Source organism: Musca vetustissima, unplaced genomic scaffold, assembly GCF_032173495.1.
Source record: "Musca vetustissima isolate MV318-11 ecotype Yass unplaced genomic scaffold, APGP_CSIRO_Mvet_v1 utg2745, whole genome shotgun sequence".
In the NCBI taxonomy this organism is placed as follows: Eukaryota; Metazoa; Arthropoda; class Insecta; order Diptera; family Muscidae; genus Musca; species Musca vetustissima.
In genome coordinates this window covers 273038-296428 of record NW_026886292.1, presented here as the reverse complement: position 1 = coordinate 296428, position 23391 = coordinate 273038, and the positions used below count along the sequence as shown (strand labels likewise).

Here is a 23391-nt window from a genome sequence, read left to right as displayed (position 1 = left end):
AAACAACAAGAAAATAAATTAACTTTGCAAAAAGAAACATGAATTTATTTTCAGAAGTTCAACAATCTCTGTCGTTGTCTATAATTTACGGATAACGATCAGCTACCAATTAAACTGAAAAACTATCTTTAGAAACGCATCTTGATCAACATAGTGCCGCTTTTATTATTTTTAGACATTTTCAGAGCACTACTGGCCCGAAGAGAACTGCCAACTAAATGAATGGCCTGATGTCGTCAGTGAGGGATGGCAGATGAAATGACAGAGAAAAAGAAAAAATAAATTAAAAAGATTGTCTATACCAGCCGCTTCCAACATGTGTAACGATAAATGATGACGACAAGCAGCACAATGATCACAACACATCACAACAATTGTTTTGTTACTTCATTTAGCAGCTACATACTCGTACATGGAGTCTGGGAATAGATCACTTTGCAATGGGCAAACAGTGCACTTAAACTTTATTCTTGTGGCAAAATCGGCGAGTTGAGAACTGGAGTTTATAAATACCCTTATGGTAATTATTCAAGTGAATAATAAAAATTACTACAAAAATGGAAATTAATTTTCATATCATAATGGAAACCATTCCTCATACTGTAAACTTATCATAAAGCCCAATGAAATAAAATGTTGTGGGAAATTAAAAAAAAAAAAATCCCGATTGATTTTTTTTCAGTGTAATTGCATGCTGGCCAAAAAACATAATCGTTTTGTTACACAATTAACTGTGGTTGACAGTGACTGTCGCCAAAATCTTTCTTAGCAAATCTTAGAAAAAGCTTAACTTCATGCTCAACAGCCAACAAAGCATTTTAATTCGCCAGTTATTTAAGACGTCAGTGGCAGCATGGAAGAAAGAAAGTTAGTTGAGATTGTCAAAAATGATTTATACATGTCATAGTTCATTTACCCCTTGAAACTATTTTGATGAAATTCACATAAATTGTGATTTAGTTTAAAAAATTGCACGTCAATCGGGCAGACTTGAATTAAACATTTGTATGAAGTCCGGCAAAAAAATCTCAATGGGACAAATATTGGGAGTTTGGTGCACTATTTACCTAAAATCGGACGAAAATATTTATTGGAGCTATATCTAAATTTGGACCGATTTCAAGGAAAACTTTATAGATGTCAAACTGGACTAAATTCCGTACGCTGTGCAATATTTTGTCACAATCGGTCCAATATTGGCAGTATGGTGCTCTATTTACATAAAATCGGATGAAACTATATATGGGAGCTATATCTAAATCTGAACCGATTTTCTATATCTAAATTTGGACCGATTTCAAGGAAAACTTTATAGATGTCAAACTGGACTAAATTCCGTACGCTGTGCAATATTTTGTCTCAATCGGTCCAATATTGGCAGTATGGTGCTCTATTTACATAAAATCGGATGAAACTATATATGGGAGCTATATCTAAATCTGAACCGATTTTCTCCAATTCCATTAGGGTTCGTCCTTAGGCCAATTAAGTGACATGTGCAAAATTTCATCCAAATCGGATCATAAATGCGACCTGTACTTTGTTCACAAAAATACATGTACGGACGGACAGACGGACACGCATAAATCGACTCAGAAAGTTATTTTATGCATATTCTCAAAAGGATCCATTGGTCTATCTCGATTCATTTTGCCTGTTACAAACATATGCACAAACACACACACTGTACCACAGTGTGGTGAAGGGTATAAAAAGATTTCCAGGTGCGTCCGTCTTTTGCGCAGTTTTTCCAATTTAAAAGGCCATCTTCGGTAATGTTGTCTTCCACTGGATTTTTCCATCTAATTCGTGGCATTCCCCTTCTACGTGAACCATCAGCTGGTTCGCTTTTATATGCATTTTGAGCTAGGGCATCTTCATACATTCTCACATGACCTAGCCAACGTAGTCGCTGCAACTCAATGTTTCTGACAATACCGATGTCCGAGAATAGCTGATACAACTCATGGTTCATTCGACGGCGATATTCACCGTCAACGCAGATCGGCCCATAGATTTTTCGGAGAATTTGGTCTGGCGGGAGGTGGCCCTGTTTCAAAACTGCTTACTTATACCATAGTAGCATCTGTTGGCCAACACTATCCTTCTCCGAATTTAACATGTGTTGTTTGGTGTACAGAGTGCCATTTCACCTTTGCCTCTCGTATAGCCTTTTCCAGCAGGATGTTAAAATGATCACACGACAAACTTTTACCTTGTCTAAATCCTCGTTCGGTATTGAAGGGCTCCGACATGTCCTTTCCGACTTTAACTGCTGACCTTGTGCCACTTAAAGTTATCCTGCATAGCCGTATTCATTTTGCAAGAATGCCGAACGCAGACATGACTTTAAATACCTCTGAACGAATAGGGCTGTCGAATGCGGTGGTCGAATAGGTGGAACGTGTCGATGTGTTTTTCGTAGGTCTTTTCCAGGATTTGGCGCAGAGTAAAAATCAATGGTGGATTTGCCAGGTCTGAAGCCGCATTGGTATGGTCCAATCCAATCATTGACCATTGGCTTCAGTCGTTTACAAACACATTGGATAACAATTTATATGCGATGAGAAGAAGACTAATTTCTCTACAGTTGGCACATTTCGTCTTGTCTCCTTTTTTGTGCACTGGACACAGGTTGCTGAGGTTCCAATCATTGGGTATGCATTACTCTAGCCAAATTGTACTAATCAGCTGGTGTATGCTCCTGACCAGCATCTGACCACCAGTCTTGAATAGTTCGGCTGGTAACCCATCGGTTACCACTCTTCAGCCAATTGATTGCTATTCTGACTATGGGGTCTTTCCCCCCAAAAAACATTGAATACGGTACAGAGAATAAAGTTACTATGCAGGGTCTGAATAACCCTGCACTGGTGGAGTCTTCGTACAAGACACACCAAATCAAACTGAATATGAGGGCGTTCCGTAAAACAAACATGGAAGAAGGTATATAGAGAATAAAGTATATAGAGAATAAAGTGTAAATAAGTGTACCGACGAATTATAATTCTGTCCACAGTCACACTCCATTGGCATCCTGTGATCAGACTCAAAAATCTATTCATATTTGAGCCACATGCGTACTTCAGGTTTTCTCTAATAATGGTCTGCAAAGCTATAAGTCTATAAGATATTATTTTTTTTATCAGGTTCAAATGTTTTTAAAAATTCTCATTCCCATTCAGTAAGTTATTTATAATAGTGCTGGTTAGCAATGAAAGCAAAAATATATGTTTTGGAATAGCCCGTTTGCATTATTTATTGTTGGCGGTTATCAATATTTAATTAATCATAAAAATAATTATGTGTATTGAAATTTCTCCATTGCAAACTTGTTTAAATATTTCAAATTCCAACGAATAAGATTCATTGGTGTTAAAAATACACACTTCATTAAACAAAAAACCACAAGCTGTTTCAAATCCCCACATGAAATGATCTACAAATAAATATTTATTTAAATTGGCCTATACCAACAATCAATGATGGGGGATAGGACGAATGAGTGGTGTTCTGTTTTTTTTTTTAATTTCTTCATTAAGAATTTGTATTTTACCACCTAAAGGTATTTTTTCCATAAAAAATACCAAATATTGTGCACTCAACACACACTCTGTGGTAGTGATTTTTCATTTACAATTGCCAAATTCCACAATTTTGAATTGTTCAATACCACCTCATCCAACTGGAATGTTTATGGCTCTCTTTGCACATTGCATTTTTTTATTTTCCCCCAAATTCGGACAATTGCAATCTTGATTTATTACAAGCATCTGTTGAAATTCCCGAAACTAAACAATTAAAATTTTCCCAAAAAACAGAAAGAAAACCCAATTTTTTTTCATCTATGTATTTGTGTGAGTGTGTGTTTTGTGGTGCACTGATAATATCTTTTCTTTCAAAATACATTGAGAAGCTGTTTTTTTGGTTCTCTGGCCTGATGTTTGTGGCTAAAATTAACATAATTTCCCTATGGTTCGTTGAGAATATGAATGCCATCTTCTTTCGTTCTTTCTCCCATAGACAACAACTAAAGAGAAAGACCGACCATTTGCATGAAAACAAACCGTTACCAACAAAATAGAGAACCATTCGAAAAAACGACAACACCGGAAGAATATCTGTTTGTGTTTCTGCTTGTTTTCGGTTGGCGATGTTTTTAGGCCAAATCAGGTCAACTGATTGCATCATTAAAATTTGTTTCAATTTTTTGTTTCTGTTGTGTTTTGTTTTGTTTGTAGTCGTTTTTTCTTTCTTGTTTTGGCCATATTTAAATATGGCTGGCTAGCTAGTCAGCAAGCCAACCAGCCATCTATCTGTTTGTTGTAATTAAATTTAATTTCACATGAAACAAGCCAGAATAATTGTTTTAATGAGAGAATTATGAAAGTTGACTGACTATATTATAATTGTTATGATGCAGTGTTGGTATGGTGGTTTTTTGTTGTTATTGTTTTTAGGTTTTCTTTTTTAAACCGGTAAAATAAACTTTTGACCCGAAACAGAAAATGAATTAAAATGTATTATAAGAGATGGGACACTATTTTTGTAAGTACAAAGCAGATATAGTAACTACTACCAATTTGTAGTTTAAACACAAACAAGCAAAAATAGTAGGGCTTTGATATATATAAAACCTATGTCAGTCTTACAAACATCGGATACATTTTGTATGCATTTTTAAAGTCATTTTGTAGTTTAGTGGCCTTTTAGCACCTTGAGGGTTTCACCAATGCACTCAATATCAAATGCAAGGTTAAAAAAATGTTACAACTTCAGGGACTGGGAGTCCAATACTACTATAATAGTTCATAATGGCAGTAAATGGCGAGAATACCAAGCTGATGGTATCAATAGACTCGGACCAACTGTGGAACTTGAGAACCACAGATTCGATGTTGTCAAAGATTTTATATACCTTGGTACCGCCATAAATAAAACTAATGACATCAGTTTTGAAAATCGAAGGAGAATAGTGTTGTATGTATAAGTTCGACAAGTCCGAGTCGTTATACCCTCCACTATTAGGTGTATATTCCAAATTTCTATAAAAGTCGGGACCTTTATGTCATCACATTGAAAATTAACTGCTAATAGGTTGTTAATGCCCTCAGAAAATTAATTTAAAATGACAAGCCTCAGTTTGGAAACCTTGGTTAGGGACATCAAAGAACCGAACATTAGACAGGATCATTAACCAGACAATTAAAAAACAAACATTTACAGCCTGTTTTTGTAAAATTCTAAACGAACGAATTCGAGTGACTTACGACCAAACCTTTGTTTATGTAAACAAATATTTTTTGACTCAAAACAAAAATAAATGACATATTTTTCAAAACCAAGGAGTTTGGTCGTAAGTCACTCGAATTCGTTCGTTTAGAATTTTACAAAAACAGGCTGTTATTTTGATATAAAAAATACTCTATGGAAACTAAAATTCCGTTCCTTGGATATACTATTCCTCGCATCCTGTACCGTTGGGTAGAGATTATGCTTATTTGTGACTCTCTTTTGATTCTACTATCTATGATACTCCATAGATTTTTCTTTCGGGTGAAGATCGGATGATTGTGCTGCCCATAACAAAGCCTGATTTTTGACTTTCACAAGCAATCTTTGACATGTTTCGGTGTACTTTCAGGTTGAAACCCCCAAACTTAAGCGAAGGGAACCATAGAATTTTCAAAACATTTATATAAACAATCCGACCCATTACTTCATAAATTTCGCAAAAAGATCGAACTTCATAAAAAGTTCGAAACAACCCAATGCCATTATTGACCCTCCTCAATGCTTCCTAGTACTCTTGCAATACTGTGGTTTGAACCTTTCATTTTTTGACTCTCTCATGGCAAATTTTAATATTAAGGGAACCTCACCCATTCTCGATTTTAATTTTTCAAGATTTTCAATGGGCTGGTAAATCAATACCAATGCTTGTTAAGGTTTGTAACTTTGCACATATATATTTGAAGATTTAAAAGAGAAGAAAAATAATTTACAAAAAAATTTTGTTATTGTTTTGTTATTGTTGTTTGTAATTAAAGAAAAGCCCTTATTTTTGATGGCGGGCATGATAACTCCTCACTGCAACATCGAAATCCGAAAATTCCAACGTTGTTAGAAAGAGTATGAACTAGGATTGTTGACTTCGCTCTAAAATTAACAAAATGACGGACCTTTGAAAAAATATTTTTGGAAAATCGCCGATTTTTGACCAAAAACCAAGTTAAAAAATAAGGAAGATCTTCACCGATTGGTTTTATCCTAGTTCATACGATAGCTATACACTCACAGAGAAACGTGTAAAAATTTGGAATCGATTGGATTATTAGCTTTGAAGTTATCGTGTCCGCCATTCGCAAAAGAGAAAAACGCGTTTAAAGTTTGAGAAGCCCTTTAGCCGTCACTTGATGCTGACACAATAAATCGGCTATATTTTCAAGAGTTCTTGAGATTTTCACTTGAAATTTTGTAGAGACATTCTTGAATTAGTGTAGAATCGAATTAAATCAAAACAAATTTTGACCCCGAGAATGGGGGGGTCCCTTTAAGGTTTATATTATCCCAGAACATCATATTTCTCCAATGAGTTGGATTCCAATTTATATGAGCTTTATATGAGCAAAATCCCGAACATTGCGGGAGGGGGGAGAATGGGTGTTACCGTTTTATAAGGGCTACACCAAAACTGTGCAAATATTATATATAAAACAAAAAGGGGTTTCTTCATGGTTTCCGTACATGTAGACCTGCACTTCGTCCACGCTCTGTTATTGAGGTTATATCCAACGATAACCCTCTCAGCAATTCCGTTGAACATTATGTAAAGTTACAAGTCCTCAGCATAATGCACGTTAATTTGACAACCGTTTGAAAGTGCCTAAATTTTAAATCGGGAATGGGGGGTTCCCTTATGCAATCGTTTTTTATGCTCGAAACATAACTGAAACGTGATTTTGGGTATGGCCAACAGCCTCGTCCGAATACGATGCATCAGACAGGGGATCGGTTTTGTTGTTGCCCAAAAACTTACGCACAAGTATTTATATTGAGATGGAGTATGATTGGATTTTCCACAATTATGTGTGTTTCCAACGAATTGTTTAGCACAAACGGCGGATACGATAGTATCCTTATTGAGTGTTCGGACATGTATCAAGAATTCATGATGAACAACGATATTGAGGTCGAAGAAAACATTGGCCAAACTTGTCCTGCAGGACAAGCATTGGCATATTCTCCAACTTCCTATGAAATCAGAAAAAACGTGCGAAAAAGGAACTTTCTCCGCAAAGTGTTTTTATGGTTGTCGGGTTCGATAGGAAAGGAAAGAGCTGCTTTATTATGTTGAATACAATTTTATGAGGGTACCAAATTCTTTGCTACAGTTCGATTAGTCAAACTATAAAATAACACATAAATAACCTCCTTCTTAAGCTATAAATATGTTCATATTCAAACGCCCAACTATTAAATTTGAAAATTGTTGATGTTAGTTTTTTTTTGCTGCACTCGAAGCCTTTGTAACAAATTTAAAAGCAAATTTCATATTTAAACGGACATTGACATTTGATGTAATAGAATGTATGCCAATATGTTTTTTGTTGCTGTTATTTTGGTTGGCATGCTTTGGACAGCTTGCATGCCACCGCATTTTGTATAACGCATTTGCAAAATAAAAAAACGTACAAACGTTTCGTGGCACATGCATTTATTTAAACGAAGAAACAAAATCAAAGCGAAAATACATTTCAAGTTGCTTTAGACTTTACTAAAGCAAACACAAAAAGTGGCAACAGTATTGAAAAAAAAAAAAAAACAACTCAATATTCAATGGAATATTCATTCATTTGCATTGTCCATCTGCAACATTTCAATGTTGGCAGTTGTAATGTTCGACCTTTGGATTTGTGCTGTATGGTATTGCGTTTTTTGTTGATTTAGTTTACAAAAGTTTAACACTACTAAAAAATAAATGTATTACAATTATTTCTAGTAAAAAAGTTGAAATGTTTTAATTTTTCTATTTTTTTTTTATTCCAACGCTTTTATTTTAAGTAACGAAATTACAAGATAATGCTAGTTTTAGATTCTCACACTTATGCGAGGACTAGAATATACACTTCTATTGTAACGTGGCACCAACTGACATTTCCATTGAAAAGTTTGTCACTTGTTTCCATACAGGTACTCCCTATGTTTTTACGTACGACCATTTGATATTATCTATCTATATCTATATACATACATATACATATATACATATATAAAAATGAATTGCTGTTCGTTAGTCTCGCTAAAACTCTAAAACGGCTGAACGGATTTTTCTTATCATAGTCTTGAAATGTTGGTGGAGCTTCAGGGAAGGTTTAAAAGGTTCAAAAAATTTGAAAATCGCGAAATATTTGCAAAAAAATTATGAAGCATATTTGCATTTCCACACATTCAAGTATATCATTGAATGTACACGCGATCATTGTACGTACACGTTTTCCATAAAATGCACGTACATTTTGGGAGTAATGCAAGGATGGAAAATCAGAAGACATTCTGAATTCGAGTTCCATTCAGGGTATTCGGATCCTAAGATCCTTGCCCTAGATAAATTTGTTGGAAAATAATAATAATAATAATAGGAACATGATGTTCCTTAAAGTACCTGAAATGTTGATATGTCACGGAAAATAAAAAATCAGGAGGTTATATGCCTAACCTTTTTTCAATATCTTTGGACTTATAAACAGAACACCGCGCATATATCCGATACCAAAAATGTGTATCACATAGAAAACTAATATACGAGATATTTTCTTTGCAAAATCTATCATTAAGCTCATCTGTAAAGAGAACAGCTAAAAAACCAGCAATATTAGAAGAAATAACATAATTCTAATTTGAAGGTTATGCCAAAACCTCCGTCCGATGTTACCTATTCGTATTGAAGATGTCAACTACCGATAACACTCAGGTTGGAGAACCGAAAATTGAACGGGAAATAATTATGGCGTCTTTTTAAAACGTAAAGCTATAGTGCATTGTTTCTGGGACGATGTTTTTATCCACAGGAATCCCCAAAAATGTGGAATACCATTATATGAAGGTTTTCGGAAGCTTGGGCAATTTTTTTAGGAACAATTTCTACTCAAAATATAAAATTACAGCCAAACGCCGAATATTAAGGGATTACTTTGGTCAATATTTATTATTTTAAGTAGAGAGATTTTCTGTTTAAGACCGTGCTAAAGATCTTCAAAATACGGAATGTTTATTGCTACCGTTATATGAGCGGTACCCCGAAACATGTGTCAATATTAAAAATATTTGATACGGACACTCTCTGCTTAATTACAACCAATTCTGTTGAAAAAAATGTCAAATAAATAGTGAACTAATATTGAACTTTCAATATCAAATATCCTAGGAGTAGTAGCAATGTATGTGCAAATTTCAGAGCACTATCAAATCGTGGAGGGTAGAAAAAGCTAACGTAATATTGGGCTATCGTTATGTGAATTATACATCAACAATATTGCTATGCAAAACAACGTTTGCCGGGTCCGCTAGTTTAAATAATAAAAATACTTTATTATTAAATGTTATATTGAAGGATATCCATATTTTGTATTAACCACGAAGTAAAACATTACTACGCAGAAGTAATCTAGTTAACAAAAGTTAAAGCCAATAAATGCAATAATTTACCCAAAACATTCTGACCAATTCCGCTTACCACCCATCCATTCAGTTGTTTATTTATTTTGTTGTTTTCTCTCTTCTTCTTCTTGTTTTGCACATAAATTACATAGCTATTGTGTAATTAGTTGTTCAAATAAAATATTTCATTTTATTTTGCACGACCACCAGCAACGTCGCCTTGTCGCTGTGAGGTTGTTATATTGATTTGGCCATCCATCAATTGAATTGGGTATTTGCATTTTTTGTTTTTGTTTTTGCTACGCTACGCATTTCCAATCATCACATCATTGTTATCGAATAGATGCAAAACAATAAGTATTCAATTACATTAAGTTTTTTTTTCGTTATTTCTGCATATCTGTTTTCATCATAACAATAGCTATTATGAAATGTCGCAGTTGTGTGATATGCCAATATAAAATTACTTAGGGCGTGTTGCATTTGCATTTAAAGGTGTCAGGCAATTTTTATTTAAAAATTAATAGACCAGAAACGACAGAAAGGTGTTAGGGTCATCACATCGTCCAAACATCGTTACTGTGTGCGTACTCCACAAAATTTTCACATTTATCTGAACAAAAGTGCAATTTTAAATGCTTTGAAGATTGAAGAAATCACATTCGATTTTCTGAAATAAAAAATGCGATAATTTGAAAAAAAAAAAAAACAGTAAGGAAAGTAGTAAAGTCGGGCTGGGCCAACTATATGATACCCTTCACCACTTTGGGTATATTCTACATATATATCCGAAAAGATGTCGCTGTACTGTTTAAAATTTAATCTCAATCAGACACCCATTGATAATTTGGTGTACAATCAACATAAATAAGTCGAAATTATATATGGAAACTATGTTATATCTATATCGGAACCGATTTCAAGCAAACCTGCCAGAGATTAATTTATATTAACTTTAGTACGTTGTGTCAATCACATCATTCTTGACTTAATTTAGTACGCTATGCCAAAAATCTTGCCAATCAAAAGATTTGCAGGGACTTTGGTGCACCATTTACCTAAAATTGGGAGAAACTATATATGGAAACTATAACTAAATCTGAACCGATTTTCACGAAACTTAGCACACATCATTCTAGACCTAATTCAGTAAGCTATACCAAATTTACCTAATACCATTTATTAGGTATATATAGTATCGGGCGATATAGTATCGGGCGATACTATATATGGGAGCTATATCTACATCTGAAACTATTTTCACGAAACTTGGCACAAGTCATTCTAAACCTAATTCAATACGCTATGCCAAAACTCGTGCAAATCAAATCATTTTCAGGGACTTTGGTGCACCATTTACCTAAAATCGGCCGCAACTATATATGGGAGCTATATCTAAATCAGAACCGATTTTCACGAAACTTAGCATACATCATTCTAGACCTAATTCAGTAAGCTATACCAAATTTCCTGCAAGTCGAAAGATATATAGGGACTTTGGTACACCATTTACCTTAAATCGGACGAAAATATATATGGGAGCTTAATCTAAATCTGAACCGATTTTTCCCAATTTCAATAGGGTTCGTCCTTGGGCCAAATAAGTGAGCTGTGCCAAATTTCATCCAAATCGGATCATAAATGCGACCTGTACTTTGTTTACAATTTAACATGGACAGACGGACGGACATGCATAAATCGACTCAGAAAGTGATTCTATGCATATTCTCAAAAGGAACCATGGGTCTATCTCGATTGCTTTTGTTACAAACATATGCACAAAGACATAATACCCTGTACCACAGTGGGGTGAAGGGTATAAAAACGTTCGTAGAAGCCATTAGTTCTAAATCACAAAGCGCAAGATTAATATTTACACTAGGTAAAAGTGATCGACTTGTTCCTGTATTGGGGGTCAATATTGAAAATTCAAATATTTATGATAAAAATGGTATTATTTTTTCAAACTATGATTTCTTTACATTTTCGTAAATCGAAACCAAATATCGAAACACTTTTTCCACTCATATTGAGACACCTCAAAAACATGGTGTCTATCTAACTAGTTATCAAAACACATTTTTAGCTCCTAAACGTATCTTATAGTGACGAAAATCGTTGACAAGGATTTTTTGTTGCTGTGTAGAAATAACCAGTAAACGGTATTGCCAGTAATGTAATTCATAACAACCATACATGGCATGTACATTTCGGGTAATATCTTTCCCCAATTGAACATACAAAAGTCTTGGTCCCTTTGACTCGCAAAATATTGACCCATCAAAATTAGCCGTGCATCTTAATTGACCAGATATATTTAATTAGCTGGCTCGAAAAAGAACATTAAAAAGATTTCCAGGGGCGTCGGGTTTGTGTGCTGATTTTCAAATGATTTGAAATTTTGTCTTCCACTTGATCTTTCAATGACCTTTCTCTTCTGTGTGAAGCATCAGTTGGCTAACTTTTATGTGCCTTTTGAGCTGGGGCATCCTCACCCATTCTCGCAACATGGCCTAGCCACCGTAGTCACTGCAGTTCCATACGTCTGACTATGTCGATGACCATGATTATTCACCGTCCACGCAGATCGGCTCATAGATGATTCGTAGACATTTTCTCTCAAACACTCCAGAAGCTGCCTCATCTCCTTGCGCTAGTACCCTTGCTTCAGATCCATATACCGGAACGGGTAGTCTCAGCGTCTTGTAGAGTGTGAGTTTGTGAGAGATGGCCCTGTTCTTAAATTGTTTTCCAGGATCATAGTGGCATCTGTTGGTCAACACTATTCTCCTCCGAATTTCAAAGCTGATGCTATTAGTTTTGTTTATGGCGGTACCACAGTCTATAAAATCGTTGACTACCTCAAAGTTGTAGTTTTCAAGTTCCATAGTTGATCCGAGTCTACTGGACTTCTTGCGCATTGATACCATCAGCTTGGTCTTCTCGCCACTTACTGCAGGTACAGAGTGTAATTTCTGTTCACATTTGCATCTCGTATGACCTTTTCTAGCAGGATGTTAAAAAGGTCGTCGGTATTGAAGGGCTCCGAGAAATCCTTTCCAACTATAACGGCTTATGTTGTGCCAGTTAAAGCTATCCTGCTTAGCCGTATTCATTTTGCGGGAATGCCGAACGCAGACATACATGTCTTTAAACACCTTAAAGACTCTAAACGGTTTTATAGTCGACGAATAGTTGGAATGTGTCGATGTGTTACGTAGGACTTTTCGAGGATTTGGAAAGTCAGGTCTATGGTGGATTTACCAGGGCTGAAGTTGTATTTGTATGGCCCAATATTCTCATTGACCATTGACTACAGTCGTTTACACAGTACGCTGGATAGCATTTTTATAATCGATTGGAAGGAGACTAATCCCTCTATAGTTTGCATATATCGTCTCCTTTTTTGTGCACGGGACACAGGATGCTAAGGTTCCAATCATTGGGCATGCAGAAGTCAATTAACCTCATTCCGGATGTTTCTTCATGGAGGCTGCATTTTCCGATGATGGGGCCATAGGAAAAGTCATTTTCCTTCCGATTTTTGCATTAAAATCTCCAAGCAAAATTTAAACGTCGTAGCCAGGGCATAGGACATATGCGGTTTCTAGGCCCTCGTAAAATATATCTTCGGTCTGCTCATCTTTGTCATTCGGAGCATGGGCGCAAATAAGACTGACGTAGAAGAACTTCACTTTTATACGAATTATAGCAATTCACTAATTTACTCTGGTGAGAGGTCTCTTATTATCCTGTTAACCAAAAATACAGCCAAATTCATCCAGCTATAATAAAGTGCGTAATGATCTGATTTGCTTGTCTCTTTCCATCGCATTTTCTGTAGGGCAATAATATCGGCTTTGTACTTCTTGAATACATCCGCCAAACCGAAAACTTCGTTTGTTCACTTCTACCTATGCACATTCCAAGTGCTGATTTGCAGATCGTGGTCCTTTATACGACGGGGGTCGTCAGCACTTTAGGTTTGGATTTCATTTTCGTTGCTTTCCGAATGTGTAGTTCTTATGGGGGAACTCGCGGCACATATCAGCTCACTACATCAACGGGAAAGTAGCTACCCCAGGTGATACCGCGGGGAGGGAAGCCGTTGCTTGGTATCTATAATTCCCTATGTCACCCAGATATCTTTCCTTGCTTAACATTGATGTTCGGGTCACCCCTAGAGCGAAAATTAAGTTTTTTGATCCGTTTTATCCTTAGTTGATGATTACCAATCTTTGGCCCGAAGCGAAGCTTTATGATCCATAACTGCGTTGAGTACTTTGATTACAAATTATAATGTACAGACAGATGGGCGAGCGAACAGACATATGAAATTCTTCAGTTTCTTAATCAAAATTTGTAAGAGATTTTCATACGAAATTTTTACATAATAAGAAGTCTGATATATCGAACAATTCTGCATCAATAACTCAAAAATCACGATTTTTTTATTTATGCCGGTGTTGCAACAAATGAGCGATATGTATACTCTGTGTATACACTGTCACCTACACCTACTGACACCTTTTTACTTGTTTTATAAATTTAGTTGAATTTAAAATTACGTCTTCGATATTATGTACTATTGTCTCCTTTACTTTTTATTTTTATTTGAAAACTTGTCAACATCTGCAACAGTTTATTCATCGATCAAAACGTGTTAATGTCTGTGCCGCCAGTTTATCAAACTGTAAAACGTTCGCATTGACCAAAGTGTGGTCTATCAGTCAAAAAAAAAGCAAAAGGCCATGTAGTTACATTTGTAGGAATTTGGCATTTGATTATAAAGAGTCAACTGAGAACAAGACAGTGCATTTTACAAACTTGTATACATACACACATTTCTACAATATGTTAGGGTATAAAAAATCAGCAGATTTCTTCTTCACTTGTTTTTCTCATTATTTTCGTATACTAAAAAAAATACAAATCAATTATAAATCAAATAATTGCAATTGAAGACAAAAGAGAAATAAAAACAAAGAAAATCAATAGGAAATGGTACAGAAACTTGACAACAAAGTTGGTCAAATGACGTCATTGATGAGGTGTTCCTGCTGATTGATACGACTGTAGATGATGCTGCGGATGCTGCTCTATGGCTAAAATATATGAATGGTTGTGTTTTTTTCTTTCGTGTGATGCAACCCAAACAAACTGCCGCCAGTCAACCAACAACCACAACAACAACAGAAACTCTTCATTCTTGCCACATGTCGTAACGCATTGATGGCAAAAAGGAAAACAAACAAAACAAAAATAAAAATAAATAAAATATAATAACTTGGCTGAGATTTGGGCATATATGTATACAGCAAAACATATTGAAATTAAAATACACATAAATAATAAACAAAATATTAAATTTTATTTTCTTTTACTTAAAGAAATTGTCCTAATTTTTTACTACAAATTGCATTTCTACACATAAATTTATTTAATGCGTTGAGAAATATTTTGCAATATTTCTTCCCAAATGTACGAGTGTACATACATATATTTATGTAGATCGCCTACGTATGCGTAATATCATCACAAAATCATTCAGCATGAGCCAACCTAAACATACATACATATTTGTGGTAGTCTCTCGTTTTACAAAATAAACATTTGCTGCTACCTACCTGACGTCATAATATGTTGTTGTTTTGATTAATCTCTTGGAGGCGGCGCACTGGTTATGTTTCTCACGTCCACATCTAGTGTTGGTGGCCAAATTTTGATCGTTTGACGCCGTTAGAAAGGAAATGGGAGCGGAGTGTTTGCTCCCACATTTTAATATTTAATAATTTAATTTGTGCAGATGAAAATTGTCAGCTGAAAAATTATTAATGCATTATCAAATAGACAAGTTGTTACGGGCACGTCCTCATACCATAAATATTTTTCCGATTTAGAACAATATTGGTTTTCTAGGAGGGCTACTATATATATATATTTCGGGCGTAGTGTTTCCTGGTCCCATCTGATATTTTCATTGGAAAATCAGATGGGTCGAGGAAATTTGAAGATTGGGGTTTCGAAATCGAGTCAAATCCAACAAAAGTTGTTTCTGGAAGAAGCTCTTCGAAGCAAGTGGAGATCTGTTTATTAGGCGAAAATGGTAATGCGTTGGCTTTTCCGCTTGAACACCATAGGACGGTGAATTGTGAATGGCACACAATCATTTGTTTGGAAGATGTCTACGGACCTCTTCGGACCGATTCGGAAGTACAAATGTGAGTCGAATATTGGGTTGAGAGCACGAAAAAGTGCAACATAACGATTTTTTGAAGAATATAGCCCCAATCGATAATGCTGTATCCAACCGATAATGCTGTAATTTGTCATTCCAGGTTTTTGATCTATGTTTTAACATAACCCTCTTGGACTCTTGGAGGATGTAAACACTATTTCGATATAGATCCATTGCCTGTAATTTGGCATTTATGGCACTATGAGAACATATTTGCAAAACTGTTTAGATTTAAGGGAACCCCCCCCCCCCTCTTGATTTTAATTTTTAGAGATTTTCAATGGGCTGGTAAATCAATACCAATGCTTGTTAAGGTTTGTTACTTTGCACATATACATACATTTGAAGATTTAAAAGAGAAGAAAAATAATTTACAAAAAATTGTTGTTATTGTTTTGTTGTTGTTTTTTGCAATTAAAGAAAAGTCCTTATTTTTGATGGCGGGCATGATAACTCTGGAACATCAGAATCCGAAAATTCCAACGGTGTTAGAAAGAGTACATGTCTGGCTCTCGTATGAACTAGGATTATTGACTTCGCTTAAAAATTAACAAAATGGCCGACCTTTGAAAGAATATTTTTGGAAAATCGCCGATTTTTGTCCACAAACCAAGTTAAAAAATAAGGAAGATCTTCACCGATTGGCTTTATCCTAGTTCATACGATAGCTATACACTCACAGAGAAACGTGTAAAAATTTGAAATCGATTGGGTTATTAGTTTTTGAGTTATCGTGCCCGCCATTCACAAACGAGAAAAACGCGTTTAAAGTTTGAGAAGCCCTTTAGCCGTCATTTGATGTTGACACAATAAATCGGCTATACCTTCAAGAGTTCCTGAGATTTTCACTTGAAATTTTGTTGGGACATTTTTGAATTTGAGTGTACATTCGAATTAAATCCAAAAAAAATTTGATCCGAGAATGGGGGATCATTGCTTAGACACTCTCCCGTTTATAGGACCCGAAGTGGACATAATTTGTCATTGTAGGTTCTTGGTTCTTTGGTATTTGGTACATTGGATTCTTAATGGGTACCAAATATCTCCACTAAAAATTATAAATATAGGTCCACTTTTTCTGGTAGCCCCCATATAACGGTACCCTCAATATTTGGTGTTTTGGAGTTCTTGAGCGCGTTTTCAAACGAATTCGCTGTAATTTGGTATTTTGTAGTCGCATATGGTAACAAATAACGCTACCAATAATTATTAATATTCGCCTCCTTCTAGGGGTAGTCCCCATATAACCCCCTTTTTATATTAAAATAGGTAAGTGATTTGTTTCGTTTATAGAATGGAATTCTAAGACGAATTAGTCGATTTATCCATCTGTTGAAATCATTCTTCCTTTGGAGGATATCGAGATAAAAAAATAGAAGTTTTGGCTCGAGAATTAACTATATCGACTGGGTTCGTCCTAAGGCCAAATAATTGAGCTGTTCCAAATTATTTATTTCGGATTATAAATGGGACTTGAACTTTGTTTTTTGGCGGACCTGCATAAATCAACTCAGAAATTTATTCTATGCATATTCCCAAATGAACCATGTGTCTATCTCATTTCATTTTGTCTGTAACAAACATATGCACAAAGACATAATACCCTGTACCACAGTGTGGTGAAGGGTATTAAGTTTCCATTCTGTTCCTCAAAAACCTAACAGGTGTTCTTTACATGCCCCCTCCTGGGAACAAATAAAAAATTACGCCGCCATTACCGTTTCACATCGCCCACGAACTTCTAAAGCTTTTTCTCCTTTCTCTCTTTTATGTTTGTGCAACAAATCTCTCCGCACAATGATTTTTGTGGTGTCTGTGTCTCCTCCCGAAAAAACATATTTCAGTTTCTTTTGGGGTTTGAAAGTGAAAAATTTTCATTTTCCGATAAACGCGCTTCGGTTTTTTATTATTTTTCGTTTGTTCTTCTCCTATATTTTCGGTTTACGGTTTTAGTTTCGAAACGATTTTGGTTTTCTGTTTTAAAAAGTTTTCCATATAAGAATTTAGTTTTCATTTTTTTTGCTGTTTTTTAAGTTTTCCATAATTTATATAATTTTTTTTAATACATTTGACAAATATTATTGTTGAAAATAAGTGGATGAAATAGTCAAGTGAGTTTTTTTTTCAGATCACAATTGTCACAAACCCATCAAATAAAATAAAAATTAAAAATAAATCTGAAAGTGAAAAAGAAATAAAACTGAAAAACTGAAAACTGAAACAAATATCGGTCATTATGAATAGTTCAACGGAAATATAACTTTGAAAATTGTATTTCATATTTGAAACATTCGGAAAAAAACGAAAGAAAATCCCAGCTAAAAATAGCCTACAAAATTTTGTTGAAAAAAAGAAAAACACACAAAGAATAAGAAAATACGAAAAGTAGAAATGTGAAAGAAAAAACGAACGAATGTCTAGCACGGCGATGATATATTTTTGCGCTAGTGGGGATTTTCTAAATAATACATTCGCTCTGCTGGTGTTTGCTTCGTAACCATCTGTTCGTGTATTTTATGAAACAAAAAAAAAATATTTAACAAATAAATTGTGTATTATTTCAATTTAGTTATTCTACACTTTTTTGTTTTTCATTTACTTGTCATTTTTCAAGATCCCAGATGTGTAGTTGTTTTCTTTTCTTGCTTCGATTTATTTTGCAAATGAAAAAAAAAACAACAATCAAAATATGTAAACATATTGTCCTAAACACACACACATACTCACATCCGAAATATAAGCGCAACGAGAACAATTTCTGCTCTAAACAAAATAATTTAAGTTAAATTCAAAATTTATTGCATTATTTATTCAATCGATTTTTTGTAAATTTACATTATTTTTTGGTTATCTGTTTGCGGTTTTTATTGCGTTCGTTCTTCCATTCTACAGCAAAGTATATTTTGAAAAGGTGCTAAATTTAAATTAAAATCGCTGTATATTATCAAGTTGTTTATTTTGGAAATTTTTGTTTAGAAAAGAAACATGTTTTTTTTCATTGAAGTGATTTATTTCAGAACCACACATTAATTGCGGATTTCTTCGTCTGTTTACATTTGGTAAATCAGCGAAAATATTACCTTAACATATTTTGTTGTAAATTTTCAAAAACAAAAATATTTAATAGGTGGTAAGTTTTAACACATGTAATATTTTTTTTATAATTTTTCGAATTGTAACGTAAAAAAATTTCGAATATAAATAACATTTATCGTGTAGTCTTAGGAAGGATTATAATGATCAGCATGTAGAGAGACTGACTGACTCCATATTCCGTATAAATGCAGAAGCTAAGTCCCTATATTTTTATTGATACAATTTTAACCGATGTTAAGGATCCTTATTTAAGAAATAAACAAAAACCTAATATCTGAAGAATTTTCAAAATATGACCATTACAATTTATACCCTGCACAACTATCATGTCAGGGTATTATAGTTTTGTGTGGCCCCCAGAGTTTGTAACGCCGTGCATTATTGGTCCTAGACCCACTTTTAGTATACCAATCATTATATCTCGACTCCATCTGGCAAAAATTGAAAAGTCTAAAAGTCCACTTTTACGCTCGACTAAGAATCCCTAGGCTGAACCCTCGTTCGGTATTGAAAATCTCCGAGAGGCCCTTTCCGATTTTACATGCTGACTTTGTACCATTTAAGGTTATGGTGCTCCCATATGGCATACTGCAGTAACGGGATGTGGATATCGCAAGATATGATACCGTGCGGCATACAGGCAGACAAGCCATCATGACTGTATGCCGCACGGTATCAACCGTAGCCATGCAGGTATTGTTGGGTGTACCTCCGCTCGACCTGGAAGTGCTACGTGCAAACGTATCATTTCTGGCAAAAAGAGGTCTGCCTATAGTGCCCAATGACTGGGCGGTAGAAGGTATAGAGCGATTGAGTGTTCTAGAACGTAAAGCGAAGCTGCACGAGTTTGTAATCTCTAGATGGCAATCTAGATGGAATACTTGTGAGAATGGGCGTTTAACATTTCGGTTTATCCCGGATGTTACATTTGTTGCGACCAGCAACGGACACAGGATTCCATTTTTGGGGCGGGCCGGTAGTACAAAATGAACAAATTCGCTGTTACATACATAAATTTACTGTGAAAAAATCATTTAGAGGGGCCCGGGCCGCCTCCCTGCGTAAGTCCCTGGTTGCGACTAACCCCGATTTTGGTTTCGGCCTCCATCTGGGCTTCTTGTTGACGGGTCATGGGTCTCTGAATCCATTTTTGCATAGGATAAACGTGACAGATACAGAAATGTGTAGTCATGGGGCTCCAGTGAAGTACTGGCTTCATGTTCTCTGCTCATGTCCCCTGTATGAGGATGTGAGGAACCTGGAGTCCATGGGTATCGTTAACGTTGATGACCAATGGGATGTTAGTCGTGTGCTATCCACTAGTTCAACTCGTGCTAGCATAGGAGAATTTGCCAATACGGTGTTCCGACGTCGCAGAGCAATAGTTTAACAATACTGTTGTATTGTGAAGCTGTTCAGGTTTAGACGCTTGATTTGTGCGGAGGTTACTAGTTCCCTTGTCACTTAAGACAAAAAACTAGTACCGGCCGGAGGTTGTCCGGAGCCACGGGTGTCAGGAGCCCCTGAAACAGAGGTTTCAGCCTGACGATTGGGATTGGCCCTATAGGGTGCAATGTGGTGGCTGTTGGTTAGCCCAAAGATTTCGCGGGAAGTGCTTCGGCTCGATGTGGAGTTGCATTATCAACCGGGTGCTTGACCCATAGAAAGACAAGAGGTTTAGGTAGTCCTCGACTCCTCACCAAGGAGGAAGTGAACCTTTGCGGTGGATCTTCGAATTGGTACCGGCGGATGGGCTTCAGAGTGCTCGTTGAGTACTCTGGGCTTTTCCAATGGGGCGCTGGTCGACGCTCAATTTCGACAACCATTGGTGCACCATGGTTAAAGCCGTTGAGGCGAGAATCATGTAAAACCCACAGGGTTCATGTCTCCTTTTTTGTGCGCGGGACACAGAATGCTGAGGTTCCATTCATTAAGCAAGCATTTTTAGCGAAATTGTACTAATCAGCTGGTGCGTACTTCTGATCCAACAATCAGTTTCAGATAACTCGGAGATGGTTTAGAAATAGAAATGCGTTTGTCTGGTGGGTATGGGATTGGATTTTATCCTAACTTTTCACATTGTAATATTGTTTGATCAATATTTGACTGCGTTTTAAGATTTTACTATAAGAGAATACTTCCTGTGATACCTCATATAAAAAAGATATGAATTTCGAAGACAAACAAATGAAAGAATATCATGCGAATTTTTCAAACCTACCTGTATCATACAACCAATGAAAATTTTATTTTCCGATTTCAGGATTCAGATTCTATCCCTTCACCCACAATTTAAATTGTACCAAATTTAGTACAGATTTCCTAAACTTCCTACATAACCTAAACCTATTTCAGGATCTCAGCACTATAGGTTCACCCAAAATTTAAATTGTACCGGAATTTGACACAGATTTTACTCCTCACAATATTTTACCACACTAGACCAATATCCTCAGTTTTACCTTTTCAACTTTCAACATTCCTTTGAGATTAGAGGGCGTTAGGCGCCAGATTTGCAGAATCAGATAATTCGGATATGATTTAAAAATTGTTTATGCGTTTGGCTGGTGGGTAACAATTTTATCATAATCTTGGACATTGTTTGATCAATTCATGATAAAGTTCGAAGATCAAGACTATCGCAGAATGATTTCCGGTGATTGAGGTAGCAAATAAATAATATCATGGGAATATAGTGCGGAATTTGATACAGATTTCTCCTATCGCAATATATTACCATGCATAGACCAAGTTCAAAGGAGGGTATATTTTGCAAAAATATCCCTCATTCCATATGCCATGAGCTCATTTTGTGTCACGTTATTCGCCAGATCTGGAGAATACGGCTCTGTTATTACATCTACATGCAGGGGCTTTCCTGGGGAAAAAAAAAATTTTAAGGTCCGAGAACAAAAAAAAGTAAAGTTGTGTATACAAATATCTTTGTAATGAAATCAAAAATTTTCATCAAATATTCGCTTATTTTGTACAATATTTGTCACCTCTAAACTTTTTTCTAATATGAAATAATAAGTAAATTATTTTCTAAACAACTTTTCTAATAAAATATTTATTCCATTTCTCTCGTTACAGATATGATGCATCAATCATCTTAATTCCACACCACGCTGTTTAACTTATTATGGATTTAGCCGATCAAATCGATGATTATATTTGTACATTTGAAGGTCTTGGTGATATAACAATGGATTCATTAGCTATGTTCATATTTATATGGGCCGTTCTGGCTCTGTTCTTAGTATGGCTGTGTAAATTTTTATACCAGAAATATATGGTTAAAGAAAAGCCCGCCAGTGCCAGTAATAGTCGACAGAGCAGTGTTGCACCTGGTGGCGCCGGTATTAAAACTGAAAAGCGTTTATCGGAACCCCGTGATATTTTGGCTAGTAAAAGTGAAATTAAAGATTTACTAAGTAAACCATCGGCTGGTGGTGTTGGTGGAGGACGTGGTCGTACCCCCGGCCCGGGTGGTATTGGCGGTGTTGGTGGTAGTCTGGGTATGGGTGGTGCGGGTGCACGTAGACGTGTGGTGCGCCAGAGTTCGACCGGACCGGAAAATCGTAAAAAGCGTTATGTACCACCACCATCAAATGTTGTTGGACCCGAAACAGTGAGTGTGATTTTTATTAAATATATCTTTTTTTAATTTTACAGCCTGTTTTTGTAAAATTTTGAACCAAAGTTTTGAAAAATATGTCATTTATATTTTTATTGAATAACACATTTTTTACATAAACAATAGTTAGGTAGTAATTCGTTCGAATTCATTCCATTTGAATTTTACAGAAATAAACTATTAATTTCAAAAAATATTTGACAGTACAAACTATAAAAGAAAAGTTAATATTTTCCTATTTTAATAATTTTTTTCTTCTCTAGACTTCCGTAACCTGGACCAGCCAAGTTTTCCGTTGGCTCTACAGCGATTTGGTTATTGTCAATGAATTGCTTATGGCCTGGGTGATTTCCTTAAATGATACCCTACGCAAAAACACTGATGAGGTAAGTAAAACGATATTCTTTACTAATTGAAATTGGACCAGTAAAAACGTACGTCGATTATATAGAATAGGTGATATAAATATTTAGACAAGTCAAAGAAATGTGTCACTCCCCAATCGGTCATTTGTCACAACATTATTGATCAGAATAAGATTCTATTCGGTTTCCAACCAGTGCTTGGCATTTCGGATTCTCGTAGGCTGAATAAATATCTTTGCAGAGTACTTTCATTATAGGTCCGTGTTTTTACATAGCCCCTTATTATGAAGGTCTTCTTCTATTTTTGGTATTTCTAAAGGTTTAGTCGCTTTTTATTCATCCGGTATGCCATATTTTGGATGAATAAAAAACTGTTTCCCAGAAAATTTTCAGAA

General features: G+C 35.5%; 1 protein-coding gene across 24 annotated transcripts in view; it reads left to right on the top strand.

Annotated features, from left to right (window-relative positions):
* LOC133333817 (uncharacterized) overlaps positions 1-23391 on the top strand; it is a 94613-nt gene that overhangs the window by 43068 nt on the left and 28154 nt on the right. For 22 of the 24 annotated variants that reach the window (XM_061542110.1, XM_061542115.1, XM_061542131.1 and 19 more), the window contains exons 1-2: positions 22089-22625; positions 22895-23017. In XM_061542110.1, coding sequence (XP_061398094.1) covers positions 22137-22625; positions 22895-23017 — 612 coding nt within the window. In that variant the 5' untranslated portion in view covers positions 22089-22136. Of the gene's footprint in view, positions 1-22088; positions 22626-22894; positions 23018-23391 lie in introns of those variants that run through there. The other 2 variants (XM_061542120.1, XM_061542121.1) reach the window with 1 other exon arrangement.